Raw genomic sequence first — 17,487 nt, 5'->3', positions numbered from 1 at the left:
TTAAAAGCTCCTTTAGTGCAACAGTGCAGTTTAAAAACAGAGAGGCACAAGACAAAATACAATACACTCTCAAATAAAAAGCTCAGATAGTGCGAAGTAAAACAGGTCTCAACTTAAAATATAAAGTGGGGTGGGCACCAAAACCTTCAATGCACAATACAGCATTCTGCTAAAAGGTAATGACAGCTTTGCCATTTCGGACACCAATTGCCAATTCAAGCACCCACCCTGCCTCAGCATGTGAACCCATTGTCCCCAAAAGGATAACAGTCTTTTAATCTTGCCAATGTGGTCTCACTCCTGCCTACAAACTCTCACTGAGCAACGCTCTCCAGCTTTCCTAGACCATCTTGATGCAGAAGTGCCTATATTCACCAATGACTTTCAGGAAAATTTATTTATCTGCATTCAATTCTTAGTTTGTTAGCAAAGGGGACCGGGAAGAGGGGGGGCAGTGGTACGACAGGACTCTCTCTCCCAGACTGGCCCTCCACATCAAAGTCAATCCTGTTCTAAGAGTGTAACTGCTAACTCAAAATCCTCCTAAAGCCATGGTGTGTGCCCCCTCTGAATAAACATTTTCAGGTCAAGCCTGGGCAGCGCATGCGCTGCTCTTGGAGCCATGCTGTATTGGAGTATGGAATAGAAGCCCCGCCCACTCTCCGCCTATATTTGTCATTGTCCTTTGTAAATGCTGGCTTCTGATTCATTAATAGGCTTGTTAGTCCCTCCTGTCTTCATTCATAACCTCCCATGAGGATTGCCCCTTTTACTTTGGTGGTTACACAGTGAGTCTTTTTTAGTCTGTTAGCACTATTTTATTTAAATAGTTTCTCCTACTGCAGGCACAACATGTTTTCCTGCAACATTCAGTGCGTCATGCGCGCATTCACTTCCTAAGCAGCCCGGGACAATGGCAGCCTCTTCTTTCAATAGGTCTCCCATTTATAAGAGTTTGAGCTATTGGCATTGTACATGACAATGCCTTTTATTTATGATTTAATTATCAAAACATATAAATAAAAAAACATTGGCATTTACAGAGTCAATAGCTTAAACTCTCGCAAATGCGAGACTAATGCATTGCAATGCTTGCTAGATTTTGAACTGCAACCTCGATGTCCGTGCAACTGATTTTTTTTAAAAGTGAGTTAAAAAAAATTATGATAGTAGTTTTTGATCCTAGTAGATAACACTGTATTTCATCTTTGTATGCACGAAATCATACCATTAATTCTGGATGTTAAATTGAATACTTCATATCTAGAATGTAACTGTGAAAAATGTAGGTAAAATGAGCATGAAGTGGTGTACTGTGAGAGACAATGCAATATTGTTTTGAACTTTTTAACAGTTTAAGTTGAGCAAATCAACGTAGGTTTGCAAAGTAATAATTTCTGTTCTTATGCCACCAACGCAATTAAAAAATATATTTACATATATACGCACAAAAATAGCTAGAAATACATATCTGCTTAGCATATACTGATTTAAAAAAGCGAAATCATTAAAAAAATCAATGTAACATGTAAAAGTAGAGAGACAAACTCTCTTGCCATAATAGATGATGTCATGCCATTCCTGATGTCAATCCATTACCATTATTGACTGCAACAATAGCAATATTATGACTCAGACCAGTCACTCATCGTGAAGAAAGCCCCCTAAAACACACACATTAATGTGATTACTGCACAATAAGTAAGTTAAAAGATAACGCAGGACAAACCTCATAACCTGCTGCGAAGGCAGCCAGTCTTGCAAGAGACTGCTTTCCAGAGCCTCCGACACCAATTAGCAGTGCATGGCCTCGGTCCATCCTTATGATGCGATGTATTCTAGTTAAGTGTTCAAGTGCATCATCAAACAGAACCAAATTCATCTTGGTCTTGGTCTCATTGTACTCTTCCAGTATCTCCTGCAGATACAATATATATAAAGATGGTTATTGTTAAGTTTGCAAAAAGATAATGCCACATTTCCTAAAAAGGAATTAAATAGTTTTCAGTCAGATATAAGATCAATTCCATATGACAATTCAAATAAAGAAAATGTGTCCTGGTGAGTTGAACAATAATGTTTATTCTGGAAATTTCACCCTTTAAGAAACATCCTCAATCACCATACTGGGAGTCCTGAAATCATGTTTCTTTTAATGGATGCCGTGTGTAACAGAGATACCAATTAGTGCACATACCATTCATTTCACAGGAACTTACAACATCAAGAGTATATCAATAGCCACAGGCTAAGCAACAGGCATACAGAGACAAAATTCTGAGAGGAGTGTTATGAATCATTTTAAAGGGATAGTACCATCTGAACAGTTGCTACCATCTGGCACATAATTGTTACTAATAGATTCTTTCTTCCCCCAATTAAATCACTTAAAAAAGATTAGCAAAACATTACCTTCGACCTAAGGATGATAGGACCTCAAAATATCAAGGGAAACCATATACATCAAGATTAATCACTTATGCCCCCGGATTACGAGTTTGGCGATCCATTGGATGGCTGAACATGTGGTGGCGTTCCACTGGCCGTTTTACAGGTACGGCAGTTGGACCTCCACTGGACCACTGCTACCCCTGGAATCTTTGATCCCACAGTAGTGGCGCAGAAGACTGAGACAGCAAAATGCTGGGAGTTACCTCACTGCGACCCTTTCCACGGCAGTGAGCCCTGCCATGGAGCGGATAGCAGTGAGGCAAATCAGAAGGCTCATACAGGGCCCCCTGATGCCTATGTACATGGGGGTGCATGCCGGGGGGTACATAGTCCACCTGCCTGTATTTTGCACCCCTGTTCCTGCACGGAAAGACATGCACAACATTGTGTATGTCTGTCCAGGCAGGAAAGGGCTGCGGCGCACTTACAGCAGCTCTTCTATGAGCCTTAGAAAGGCACTGCTGTGAGGCTGCCTCCTCAGGACCACACGCCTGGATTATACTCCTAATCCAGTGGGCGGTCAGACTATGGGTTTTAGTCATCTATCAGTCTCAGCCACCCCTCCACTAAAATGAGGAAGAGGAAATATCACAATAGTCAGAATAAAGTACTATTACGGACTATACACACAAACAAAGACAGTACTACAAGAAACTGCAGGAGATGTCCCCCAGAATAAAACATACAAGCAACCTAGCTAAAAGTCTTTTAGATGAAGCAGGGTCTATAACAACATTTTGAAGAAAATAGAGAGGTTTATTGGAATCAAGGCTAATAGATGAGACATAGGACTACTTGCTGCTAGTAAGGCACAGAACGTACAAGTGTTTGACAGACCACTCTAGGCAACATTCTCTTGAACGATGGTGAGATACAAATGAAAAGGAAAGGGCCCTACAACACGCTGGTAGGAAGGCACAATAGGACAAAGTAAAAGAGAACCAAAAAGCTGCACGCCGCTAGAAAGCCACAGGAGGAAAAGCAAAAGAACTTGTGAAGAGCTTGAGCACCAAGGGCAGCGACTGACAGGTCTGCAGGAGTAAAATTAGAATGCAATGGCATTTGGCCAGAAACCATCCATTTGCACATGCAGTGCCCAAATAGCCAAACATAGCCTGAAATCATCTTCCATGTTCAAGCAAAGAGTGAAAGCATACAGAGATGAAGAAAGAAAGAAAGAGAAGAGGAAGAAAAAAGTAACTTACTTATAACTGGAGTCATTCAGAGTTGGTATATTTCTTAGATTCACTATACTTACAGGTAAGTAACTTTTTTTCTTCTCTAGCTTCGGATCTTTTATAGGTTTGCAAGCTCTAATAGAGATTTGAAAAGCAGTCCAATAAACTTAGTGGACCTGGGACTGAGACTTAAGTAATATGGTTTCCCATCATTTCTTGTTCGACAGATGTCTCCACCTTCAAGTGTATATTCAGGCAGCAGTACTTGGTGAAGCATGGTTGGAGCTCCACGTTACTGGTCTGCAAATATATTTAAAATATATTCCTGAGACTGGTGCTGTTGTGGCTATCACTTGTCTGGTGAATGAGCCCTAATCTTGCTTGGAATTACATATGCATCAGAAATGCAAGATACAATCCGTCTTCAGATCCCTTGTTTTGACAAGTATTTACCCTTGTTAGAGTGTCCAAAGTTTACAACAAGCTAGTCAGATATGCAGAAGGTTTGTGTTCTAGCCAAGAAGAACTTAATAAATCACTTAACATCGACTAAATGTAGTTTTCTCTCTGCTTCTGTTGGCAGCTGTGGAAAGTAAATTGGCATACTACTTTCTAACTCAAATGAAAAGATTATGGAACTTTGATTATGAACTTAGGGTTGGGTCTGAGGAAGACTTTATCCTTAAGAAAAAGTACATACAGTTCTTGTATGGAAAACACCTGAACTTTCCTTACTCTTCTGACTAAGTTGATCAGTTACAGAAATGAAGTTTTCCAGGATAAATGCTTAATTGTGATATTATGAATAGGTTTAAAATGGTCTCTCATTACAGCTGTCAAAACAGTGCTTAGTTCTGGAGCTGGACTTTAGACCAGTAGTAGGAAAATGTGGAAATAAACCTTCATGAACTTCTTAATGATCCTGGTTGAGAATATAGAAAACGTTCCTAGCTTTCTAATTTATTTTTTTGATAATCAAGTTTTATTAAAGTTTTGAACACAAGGAAATTCATACGCAACAAGTCACATAGTCCCTTAAAACGCCCCTGATTCACCCACATGACATCACAAAGCAGATTAACATGGATAGAACGAGTCATTGGTTCCCAGCAATCACAACATAATATCAGAGTCTTCACGGCGGTAGTACACCAAACCATTTGCCCCATATCTTGTTAAAAAGTTCTGGGCAACCCCTCACCTCAAAAACGGATTCCTCTTGAGTCCCACACCAGTCCACCCCTCTCCTCCATTTCGACAAAGTTGTTGCCTCCCTTTGAGACCACTTAGCTGCGATGACTCGTTTGGCCACTGCCAGCGCCGTGCCTAGAAGACGCTTATCGGCCCGAGAGTCGTCCAGACCATCGAACACTCCAAGAAGCAAATGTCTCGGGTCATGCGGAACCACCCAACCGAGCACACCCGTGGGTTCCCTCTCCACCCCCCTCCAGAATGACTCCAGGGCCGGGCAAAGCCACACCACGTGGAAGAAGTCAGCCGGGGTACCAGCGCATCGGGCACATGTCGGGGAGGGCCGCACACCCGCACAAAAGAGACGGACCGGCGTCAAGGATGGTCAAGTGGAGGAAGTAGAGCTGGACCAGGCGTAGTTTTGAGGATGTGGTTAGGGTTCTGGGCGCCATAAGGGCGTTACGCCAGTCCACCTCGTCCAAGGGGCCCACCCATTCCTCCCATTTCTCTCTAAGGTGATCCAAGGATGCAGGTGAATTATTAAGGAGGGCACGGTATATCCGGGAGACCCCTCCCTTCCCCAGATCTCCCATCATGACCTGGGCCTCCAGGGGACTAAACTCCGGGAGGGAAGTGGGCGTGGGGAGGTGAATGTGGAGGGCATGTCGGAGTTGCAGGTACTTGTAGAAATGGGAGTGTAGGAGTGAGTGACGCTGCTGCAGGTCAGCGAAGGAGCGTATGTGGTACCCCACCCAGATGTCGCCGAGCAGGGTTATCCCCACCAGGTCCCATCGACGGAACCCCTCCAGGGCCGCAGCCTCGCCTAGTCAGTTTCCGGTCCCAGCGCACCAGGCAAAGTGCGGCGCACCAAGCCAGAAGGACCGACCTGGTGACGGAGGGTATGTCTCGGGGAACCGGGGAGCCGTATAGGAAGCCCTGCAGGTGTGTGAACTCAAGAACGGCAAGCTCCACCCAGTAGGCGGGGTCAGACCACCCACCCGCAAACCAATCGTGGATCACGATGAGTTTGGTGGCCAGGTAGTAGGCGTAGAGGTTGGTAACGCCCATACCACCATCGTATGGGGGAATGCGGGAGTGACAGAGTGATAAGCGGGAGCGTCCCCCTCTCCATAAGAATCGAATCATCATACTATCTATTTCCCAGAACCAGCCGCTCGTGGGGGGGATCGAGGTATTTTGTAGGATATATAGGAAGCGTGGGAGGATCATCATTTTAAAAAGGGCACTGCGTCCCAGCGGGTTAAGGGGGAGGGATTGCCAATTACGGAGATCATTTTTCATCCGGGCGACTAGGGGGGCGATGTTGAGGGTCCACTCTAGTTCAGGCAAGAGGGTTATCCACACACCCAGGTATTTAAATGACAGTTTCCGAAGGGGGATCACAGCCTGCCAATCAAAGCAGGCTCGGGAGGGGTGGAGGGGAGCCAGGGTGCACTTTGCCGGGTTAAGGCGGAGACCGGAGACCCGCTCAAAGGCCGCTAGCGCTCTCAGGGGCCGGAGCACTCCGGGTCAGCCAAATAGAGCAGCACGTTGTCCGCATATAGAGCGATTTTGTCCATGTGGCTCCAATCCCATTGCCATCCCCGAATCAAGGGGTCTTGTCGTATGAGCGCCGCCAGGGGCTCCATCGCCAACGCGAATAGGAATGGGGAGAGAGGACACTTTTGGCGGGTGCCCCTGCGGATAGGGAACGGGGCGGAGAGCTTGCCATTAACGAGCACCCGGGCTCTGGGGCCATTGTAGAGGACTTGGATCAGGCGGCGGAAGGGAGGGCCGAAGCCCAACCTCTCCAAAACATCGCCCAGGTACCCCCAGTCCACCGTGTCGAATGCCTTCTCGAAGTCAAGAAGGAGAAGGGCCAGGTAGGGGGAGAGCCGGTGACGATGGGCCAGGGCAAGGTGAAGACGATGGATGCAATGTCGGGTGCCTCTGGCCGGCATAAAGCCGCATTGATCACGGTGGACCAGGTCAGGCAGGAGAGGGCTGAGCCTCTGGGCAATGGCGAATATCTTAATTTCAGTGTTAATCAGGGAAATGGGCCTAAAGGCTGAGCAGACCAGGGAGGGTGGGTGTGTCTTTGGGATGACCACGATAGTCGCCACGTCTGATTCAGATGGAAAGGACCCATCCTCCACCACCTGTCGAAAGAGCTCCGTCAGGTGGGGTACCAGATCATCTCGGAACGCAGAGTAGTATTCCTGGGGGAAACCATCCGGCCCAGGCATTTTGTCGGAGTGTAGCAGGGTGATAGCCCCATGGATTTCTTCCGAGATAAGCGGGCCGTCGAGGGTGTCTGCTACCTCCTTCGGAAGACAAGGCAGAGATAATCTGGATTTTGCCATTAGGCCTGCAAGGGAGGCACTGGGGCGACGCGCAGCGTAGAGGGCCTCGTAGTAGTGGGCGAAGGTTTGTGCTATGGCCTGAGACGCCACATGGCGAGTCCCATCAGCTGCACGGATCTCAGGGACAATACGGTGAGTGCTGGGATAGGAGATCAAATTATGGAGCAGTTTCCCGTTTTTGTTGCCCCATCCGTATATGCGGGCAACCGAGGATCGCCAGAGCATTTTGGCAGATTCCATAGAGACCCGCCGGATCTCGTCTCGGACCAGGGCCAGTTGTCTGGAAGAATCTGTGGCGTCAGACTCCAGTTGGTCCCGCTCTAGAGCGTTCTAATTTATATAGAGTTAGCAGACAGATAAACTATGATGGATGATTAACATAACAACAAAACATTTGCAAGTGTATTTTAAATGGGGAATGTGAATTCACTGTCTTCAGGATGTCTCTGACTGATCAGGAATTTGCAAACCCCCAAACTCTAGATCCCCAGCAGCCACGCTGTCAAACACAGCTAGCCAGTATCTGAAGCATTTGTCATAGACTCCTGAGGAGCAATGTTGGCTCCATCTTCAACTGAATCAGCCTGCCCACCAGCCTGTTCCACAGCTCGAGCTATCAGCACTAGTGGGCCACACTTGGGCTATAAACATCATTAGACAAGGATCCCTCCTTATTTTGCATAGCTGCCTCAGAATTACTGTGGGAAGGCATACATAAACCCTCCACTCCAATCTGTAGAGAAAACATCTCCTTGGGATCCTGGGCATGGCCAACTGCTCATAAATACTGGGCATTTGTTGTTGTAATATGTGACAAATAGATCCTACAGCAGCCTTCTCCACTGCAGAAACAGCAATTTCAATGAGTTGCTGCTCAAAGCCTGCTGATCATATTGGCATATATATTGTCTATTCCCAGTGCATCTTATGTAGTGAAGTCCATTTTGTGCTTCAGCTCCTACAGCCAAATAGAGTGCACCCCTAGAGAAAGAGCACAGTACTTTGTTCCGCCTCATTCCTTTATGTAGTAGTCTGTAGTTAGGGGTTCTGGTTTTCAGTTAAAACTGATAATAATCAATAAAACACCACCAAAGGGAATGATTGATTTTTAGTAGAAACTGGAAAACACAGGAGTTTGCTGCACTTTCACTGGTTTGGTGCTCTCTGGTGTCAACGCAGTACTTTTGAAGCCACTACCATTAGCACTTCCTCTGTGATGGATGCTCCCGCTGTGAGCCACTCAGGCCATGGTAAGCTACTTAATATGCGTCTGTGACCATCTACAGGGTTCCTAGACCCTCAGGGCCGACATCCACCTCTGTTTGGGAGAATGGCTCTCTACATACTACATTTGCTTGCTTTGTTTTGCTGTGCAATGGCCAGCAGGTTCACAGCTGAACTTTGAGCAGGGTCTCAATCCAGGGTAAGCACCACCACCATGATGTCATCCTTCTTCACTGGCAGCAGAAGAGAGCTTTGATTTCTGGAATCTCAAGTATCAGGATTGTGGAAAGACAGATCATTGCGCACAAAGATTCTCTCTGATTCAATGTCCTCCCATAAAGCAATGCGCCCAACATATTTTTTCCTGTGTTTTACATCATGATGGCCTGAAACGTAACCCTGCAGGAGCCACATCACCTCTTCAAAATGATTAGGGATATATAATGAACATATTCAGTGCCCGGGCACAAGCCCTCGAAGGGTCCATGAGCTTATTTTCTGGACACTGCACTGCCTACATCACATTAATTAACTGCAAAATATGTAATGCAGTATGTGAGCTCAGAAACATGAAGGGGCAAAGAGCACTCTTTGCTTCCTAGTATGTACTTCGGAAATAGCCCTATCTGCAAACAAACAGGTGCATGAACACTACTGAATAACATGTTCATGATGTATGTCCAGTATCACCAAGTTAAGCATCCATTCCTACCTTCTCCATGTCAAAATCAGACTTGGAACTTATGGGGCTGTATTATAGATTGTGCCCCAGGGCGCTAAGCAGGGGTGTCCTTGCTTTTTGCCCCTCTGGGGCACTAAGGTATTACAGAAGGGGCCACAGACACTTGTGTGCCCTCTTCTGTAATAGCGCTATCATAGGAGGGTGTTCCCTCATTTGCAAGTGGGTATGGCCCCATGCTAATGGGGGAATCTCTTTGCCTCTGCACCCGCCTTGTATTGTAGATGTGTGCGAAGAGTCAAAGGTTTTTAGGATGCGCACTGACACTGTACCACAAACAAAGGTGGCTCACTCAGTACGCCTCATGAAGGTAGCCCTCTGCAGGGGGTAACGGGGCTTCATGGATCCCCCAGACATCCCCTGCAGGCAGGTGCAGTCACTCACTCCCATCTTCAAAGTGCAGACAGGTTGCCCTCTGCACTGTGAAACACAGAGCTTGTGAGCAGTTGCTACGTTTTTCACTTGAATGTGCTGCCATGTGGGCAGTACAACTTCGCGTCTGCCCTGGGGAAGTAAATTCTTAGTAATAGGACGCACTGTCCCTGTCCGCACCCAGCACACCTGTTTAAATGTGTAACCTGTCACAAACAGGGACTGTGCGCCCTTTCCCTAATATGGCCCCTGCTGCATTAAGAAGCCTGACATTTAGCAACGTCACCCAAACAAATCCCTATGGATGCATTTAATACATATTGAGCTATGCTCATTCTTAGCAATGCTCATTCTTTTTCCCAAGATGTGAAATACACTATTACAATGCAGGCTGCACTCAACAAAAGAAATACGTTACTTACCTGTAACTGCTGTTATCCAGTATTGGTATCTTTCATAGATTCACATGCTTGAATCATTGCCCGTCGTCAAAGTGGGAGTCCCACAGTAATATAAATAAAACAGAAATTATAAAACTTCTATAGGCTATCATGGTGGCAACTATGCATTTAATAGCCTATCTACCCCCTTTTCTAAAATGGCGCAAAATTTAAGTACAACCAATCAGTAACCAGCACCCTCTAGAACCTTCCCAAGAGAGGCTGAATCCCTCAGATTTTCCAGCACAGGTGTGGATAGGAATACCAGAGTGCCAGGGGAGCCTCTCCGCGGAGGAGGGTGGGTTGCATGTAAATCTATGAATGATACCAATAATAGATAACTGCAGTTACAGGTAAGCAACTTATTTGTTATCCTGTATTGCGGTATCTTTCATAGATTCACATGCTTGAATCAGAGTAGCAAGCAGTAATCTAAAACAAATAAGCCCCTTTAGTAGATGGTGGATAGTGCCAATAACATTTCAAAATGTATTAACAAAAAGAGTATCATGTGAAAGTGCTGGTGTAAAAGTACATGCATATAAAGGCATTGGCATGTGAAATAAACATTTCTACCATCAGCTTAAACATGTATACCGTCTTCTATAACCAATAAAGGTACATTTCAAAATGCAGATCCATACTGACAACAGAAAAGAAATCCTCTAATTAAAGAGGCTCACCTTACTGAAACGAATGACGTAGCACTGCCTGTCCTACTGCTGCATCAGCACGCTGTGTCAACTCCAGGCAGTAGTGCTGCGTGAACATGTGCGTCGTCTTCTACATCGCAGCTCTGCAGATTTTTTCGAGTAGATGTAGAGACTGCTCTTGTGGAGTGAGCTTTCACTGTCTTTGTCAAAGACTTGCCAGCCTTGTAGTGGCAAAACTGAATTGTGGCTGCTATCCATCTTGCGATGGTAGCTTTTGAAACTGCAGTGCCCTGACAACCGTGTCCATAGTTTCTAAACAGATGATCTGCTTAGCGGATAGACTTAGGGGCACATTAGGATGGCGGGTGGACACCGTCGTAAAAAGGGACCGCCCGCCATAAGGGCGGGGGTCCCGTGGGTGCCATTAGAATGTGCCGGCCACAGTGGCAGGCGCATCCTGCATTCCTAACATTGTGGTGGGCGGTGCATCGCCCGCCACAATGCCAGGAATGCATGACATGCACTTCCATGCACAACATGGCAGGCACCGCGCGGTGCCTGCCATGTTATGCATGGAACTGCACCACCCCCCAGAGTCCCGGGGGGCCCAGCAATTCTCGCATGCCTTACCGTGGCGGCAATGCCGCCACAGAAAGGCATGCTTCCGCCCTCATAGTAATAGCCATATAAACGGCTTTTACGCCCGGTAGGCAATCAGGCGGATTGCCTACCGGCGGAAAACCGGCGGACGGTCTTTCCGTCCGCCGATTTTCCGGCCATGGTAATGTGGTAGGGGCAAATTGGTAGCGGGCGGAGGTTTTTGGCAGACGGATCGCCACCACCATACGGGCGGTGGCGATCCACCCATTATCCTAATGTGCCCCCAAGTGTTTTTCAGGTAGAATTTAAGCCACCTCTTGATGTCTAGAGTGTGTAGGGCACGTTCCGCAGGAGTAAAAGGATCAGGGAAGAAACTCCTGAGAATGATAGGTTTGTTTAAATGGAATAGCGAAGGAACCTTAGGGATGAATTTGGGATTCGTCCTGAGGATAACCATTTCATTTGCAAAACCAAGAAAAGGATGTTTTATAGAGAAAGCTTGTATTTCGCTAACCCTTCTAGTTGATGTTAGGGCGAGTAGGAGAGGTACTTTCCACCCTTTGGATGGGCTCAAAGGGTTGCTTCATCAATTGCGACAGGCTTACATTAAGTGCCATTCAGGGGTGGAACTTGAACAGGTGGATAAGTACAAAACAGGCTTTTCATGAATTGCTGTACAACTCTGGCAGAGCAGAGAGATAGACGGTTTGGGGACCTTCTACATCGAGAGATAGCTGCGAGATGATCCTTAACTCCATAGCTGCTTCGATCGTTCCGCGCCAGTGCGGAACGTTAAAAAAACAGGTGGGGCTGCGTCGGCCTACGGTCGTTCGCAGCACCAGCCAGGTAGTGCTCCCGTTGGCCACGGCCGACGGGAGCACGGAACGGGTTAAGAGTATACCAGCCCAGATGTTGTCAAAGACAGTAAGTACGGTAGGATTTGCTCTGGAGCAGAGAGATACAGATGTATTTTGCTTTGACGGCACCAGAGGCAGAATCGATTCCATTTCAGTCTGTATGTCTTGTTGGTGCTATCCGCACGAAACCTGGCGGTAATGTCTTTACACTCTTGCGCAATAGTCAAATCCTTTAATTCAAAGAATTCACGGGCAGTGCATGCAATCGGAGAGATGCTGGATCCAGATGACACATCTGACCTCGGTTCCTGGTCAATAGGGTTGGTGTAAGCAGTAAATGGATTGGCTGGGCTTCAGAGAGGAGGAGAAGCTCTGTGAACCAGTGCTGCCTGGGCCATCTGGTGGCTATCAGATGAAGATAGCAATGTTCCATTTTCATTTTTGTAAGGACCTTGGGTATCAGTGGATTGTGGGGAAAGGCATACGAGTATGTCCGGGGGGAGGAAAGCCTGCGAGGAGATAAAAATGGCCTTTAACTGTAGCCTGTTGATATGCATCCGACATTGGGACGAAGATAATTTTCCCTGAATCTGAAGGTCTTGAGGATGACTTTCTCTACCTTCCATGGAAACATTGGTGGTAACTATGAATTTCGGGATCAGAGGCAGAAAAAGAGACCCTGAGAGAGGTGTGACATCAGAGTCCACTATTCAAATGTCTCCCTCATGCATGGAGTGATAGCTATCACATGGTTGAAGGATCTCATAGTTTGAATCCATTGACATTGGAGTTCCTCTTGTAACGGCCTAATGTGAATACGAGCTAACGGCACTAGGTCGATTGTCAAGGAGAGCATGCCCAGTAGAGACTTGTATGTTCTCACTGAAGTGCACCTTCTTTTTGATAGTCTGAGAGCCAAGGTTTGCAACCGCTCCTGCCTTTCTTGCAAAAGGAAAGCTTTGTTCAGAATGGTGTCCAGGTCAGCCCCAGGAACGTCATTGTCTGACTTGGAAAAAACAATGATTTGCGTTGGTTTATGGAAAGGCCTAGTTTGTGGAACAGATCTATGCAGTATCTTGTTGCTGTAACAGCTAGACCTGCCGATGGAGCTTTCAGGAGCCAATCGTCCAAATATGGAAATACTTGCTGACCCTGGTTCCGCAAGGCAGCTGCCACTGGGGCAGAGCAGATTTGAGGCCGAAGGGTAGGACTCGGAACAGATAGTGGGTACCAGCCACTGTGAATCAGAGGAACTTTCTATGTTTCGAGTGTATAGGAACATGGAAATAAGCATTAATCAAATTCAGTGATGTCATGTAGTCCCCGCTGTTGAGGCGCTGAAGGATGTCTGAGAGAGTAATCATTTTGAATGTTTGATTTTTGAGAAATGTGTTTAGCCATCTGAGGTCCAAAATAGGTCTCCATTCTCCCGATTTCTTGTGTATAAGGAAAAAACAGGAGTAAATGCCTTTTCCTCTTTGTGCTACTGGGACCCTCTCTATTGTCCCTTTCAGTAGCATAATCTTTGCTTCCTGTTTGAGTAAGTGAAGATGAGGGGGATGCGATCCCCTGGGTGGAGTGTTTGGTGGGCGCTGGATAAATTCTAGAGTGTGGCCATAAGATATCAAGTCCAAGACCCACCTGTCCTTTGCAATGTTACGCCACTAATGAATATGACTGTAAATGTTCACACTGGTTGGAGGGGGAAAATTAGTAGCTGGTACCCTGATGTTGGTCACTGCTTGAGACCTGAGTCGCACGCTTGCGATGGTGGTTTCCTACGTGAGCCTTGCCTGGAGAAACCAGTTGTTGTTGGCTGTTGATAGGTTTGCTGCTGGGAACCCTGACAATATTGATGTTGAATGGACTTATAGGGGCAGATTTATGTTAACTGGCGCATCCCCAGGGATGCGCCAGTTAATGTGCGCCACAGTGCGCCACAGCTCCGCCACCCATGGTGCGCCGCATTTACAATGCGGCGCACCATGGGGCAAAAACGGCACAGATGCGTGACGCATCTGTGCCGTAAAGGCGGCGCATTGCTGGAGTTGCGTTGCAAGCGCGACGCAGCTCCAGCAAGGCTCGGGGGGTGCCCTATCTGACCAATGCTGCATCATGACCTACGCCTGCTTCAAGCAGGCGCAGTCTTTTGACGCAGCATTGGCCTGAAAGTGACTGAGTGAAATCTTATAGATTTCACTCAGCCACTTTTGCGAGGCGCACCTGCCTCGGAACGCCCACCCTGCGCCGGAATGCCCACAAGCGGCGCAGGGCTTTACAACGTGACGCATCTGCCTAGATGCGTCACGTTGTAAATCGCTCGTAAGGGATGCGCCACATTTATGCCGCCTTGCGTGACGCAACAGCGGCGTAAACGTGGCGCAAGGGCCTCATAAATCTGCCCGATAGTGTTGGGTGCCCTGGAAAGTACCTCCATAGCCTGAAAATCCAAGTCCTTGTGCTCCCCGACTTTACGATACTGTAGGGTACCCAATGCTTTGACTGCATCTGTATCAGTTTTGATGGCTAGTAGAGCTTTGTCTATATGTTTTTCAAATAAACTGTCTCCATCATGGGCCATGTCCAGTATACATGATTGCATTTCCGGATAAAATGATGTTGCTCTAAGCCATCCCTGGAGTCTTAAAACAGCAGCCCCAGCTAGTTGTTGAAAACCTGTTGTGACTATATCCATGGCACAGTCTATAATTTTTCCCGCTGTGCGCTCTCCCTCAGCCAGGACTTAACGAAACTCCTGTTTATTTTCCTCAGGTATAAACTCCTGCATGGCCCCGATATCGGACCTCATCTTTCGATCATAGTGGCCCAGAACGGCTAGCGCCTTAACAGCCCTGACAGAGATGTAAATGTTTGTATTTTATATAGCGCACTTCTACCCGGAGGCCTCGTAGCGCTGTATTCATACCGCTGCGGAACCCATCCTGGCTTTCCTGTGAAATGTCCACTCCTGGGCACCCCCAAGGTGAAGCCAGGCATCCACAGCACTGCTGGGGCCGTTGTGGAGATTAAGCAAGCTATTGCCCAGAGTCACAGAGTGGGACCCATGATTAGACTAGGCACCGAGGCGAGAATTATCAGGTCCGGGGAAATTGAGCCCAAGACCCGCCGAGGCGGGAATCGAACCCTGGTCCCGGGCCAGACCTCTGCATCAGGGTCTACCGCTCTAACCATTGAGCCACACTTCTCCAGATTGCAGACATGAATGAGAATCTCTTCCCAAAAGAATCCAAACAGCGTCCTTCCTTGTCCAGGAGAGACGTGATGGGAGTGGAAGGATTTTTTGATCTCAGAACCACTTGGGAAATCAGCAAATCTGGTTTGGGATGGCTCGTAAGGCATGCGGAGGAATCCTCAGGTGCCCTGTGTTTTTTGTCTAATCTTGGCAGTACAGACACTACAGTGGCCAGTGATTTCATTACTTTAAGGCCTTCCTCCCTATAATGGCTATAGATCTTACAGACTTTCTTGATTGCTATATAAAGTCATAAAGGAAATAATCTGATTGCTCGACTATTGTGGGCAGATGAAACTTGGACGTAGCCCTGTCCATCAGATTATGAAAACCTCCAATGTCCTCCGGAGGCGAGTCAGAGGGACGACAAGGAGGAGGGGATGGTGTGGGTATGATGTAGTTATCTCATTCATCAGTGGGTGGAGGAAGATCATGAATTTCTCACTCTTCAGCCTCTTCTTCTGAAGAGGATGGATCTTCTCTAGCAGTAACAGGGATGATGGGTCCTGGCATCATCCTAGGAGTAGAAGGAGGAGGCAGCATTGGTGTAAGCTGCGCCATAGGTGGTGGAGGCAGCGGCACATAAGTCTGTTCCTCTTGGGTTGGGAACCTTTTTCTGTAGTCCGTGAGCATGGCCTGCAAATCTTTTCAGGGTGAAGTCACAAGTAAACTCCAAATTCACCCTCTGTAGCTTAGCACAGAGCAGTCAGGCTTAATTTAGAGCAATGTGTAAAGTATTTATGCATACCATAACATGTATTTGTAAAGTGCACGTTCACCCAAGGGTATCTTGAGGCTGAATAACAGATGTTTATTGTTACCTAACTCAATGGTAATCATGCAGCACTTCAAACCGTTGTAAAGTGAAAACATAACACAAGAAAAATCCCACACCAATTGGGGAAAATAGAGCAAAACTGAATTAATACATCAAGACCAAAATGACACAAATATAATCAGTGGAACAGCAGATATGCAATTTTAAAGATTTAAGTAAAAATGGTTCACTGATAAAATATCGATGTCAAAAATATAGATGAAAAAATATAGAATGCAAAAATATCAACTTCCTATACTGAAACAGGTAAGTACAAAAATATCAAGAAAAAAATATAGATGTTAAAAATATAGTTGAATACATGTTAGACAGATATCAGATGGGTAGAGAGGGATGCCTAGGAGCTTTATATACGAAGCTCCGGAATGGGAGGTGCCTGGGCCCTACGTCTCGACCCGTGGAAATTTGGCATCAGGTGACTAAACGTCCAGGCTGGACTGAGGTAATGACCCAGGACACACCGTTGTGGTCCACCCAGATATTAGGACTTCTGTGTTATCAACCGGGATTTGATGGGACACAATCAGAATCTCCACCATAGGCCATCTGGTTAAGAAAGGTAAAATACTCACATTCTATGAATTACAGGAGAAATATGAATTAGCTCAGGGGGATACATTTCGATATTTGCAGATCCGCCATGCCCTGACAGCAGCACTCCCAGATATCGAAAATATACCGGATTCAAGCCCACTGGAGGACCGGTTGCTCTCTGAACCAATCTCAGAAACAGCTATATCATTAACATACCGCAAACTATGCAATAACTTACTTGACCCCTTTCAGGCTCTCTGAAGTAGGTGGCAAACCAACATAGGAGACATCGAAGACGATGACTGGCAAACAGCGCTGATGTCCCCGAGAGAGTGTTACAGCAAACAAATAATGGACGGAATGCTGACAATGCAAACATTCTCCCACAGTTAAAAGATCTGGGTTAAATCCACCGATCTATTGCCCACTACGCCACCCCAGTTTGGACCTAGCCATATGCAAATCTGTCTTGACCCTGTGCCCCACGGGAACAGTTCAGACCGAACTGCCAGGCCAGATCCTCCCTGGACCGGAAACAAGCATCCTGGTACCAGTTTCAGGGTATGTCACCCTTCTTCAGCCAGGCTAGCTTGAATCCAGTGGCACAGTGAGCAAGAGACCCGCATCTGGGCATACCCATCCCAATTAGGGCGAAAAGTGTTACAGCAAACAAATGATGGATGGAATGCTGACAATGCAAACATTCTCTCCAGTCAAAATATCTCGGTTAAATCCATCGTTCTTTGGCCCACTACGCCACCCCAGTTTGGACCGGGCATTCTGTAAATCATTCT

At 46.7% G+C, this 17,487-nt stretch overlaps 1 protein-coding gene across 2 annotated transcripts in view; it reads right to left on the bottom strand.

The window, feature by feature from the left end:
* Positions 1–17,487, bottom strand: part of DNAH10 (dynein axonemal heavy chain 10) — a 2,445,728-nt gene that overhangs the window by 722,858 nt on the left and 1,705,383 nt on the right. For both annotated transcript variants that reach the window (XM_078667623.1, XM_078667624.1), the window contains one exon: positions 1,730–1,918. In XM_078667623.1, the coding sequence (XP_078523749.1) occupies positions 1,730–1,918 (189 nt within the window). The remainder of the gene's footprint in view (positions 1–1,729; positions 1,919–17,487) is intronic.

This window comes from Lissotriton helveticus, chromosome 11, assembly GCF_964261635.1.
Source record: "Lissotriton helveticus chromosome 11, aLisHel1.1, whole genome shotgun sequence".
In the NCBI taxonomy this organism is placed as follows: domain Eukaryota; kingdom Metazoa; phylum Chordata; class Amphibia; order Caudata; family Salamandridae; genus Lissotriton; species Lissotriton helveticus.
The sequence above is the reverse complement of the archived record's forward strand: the minus strand, read 5'-3'. Positions and strand labels throughout refer to the sequence as shown.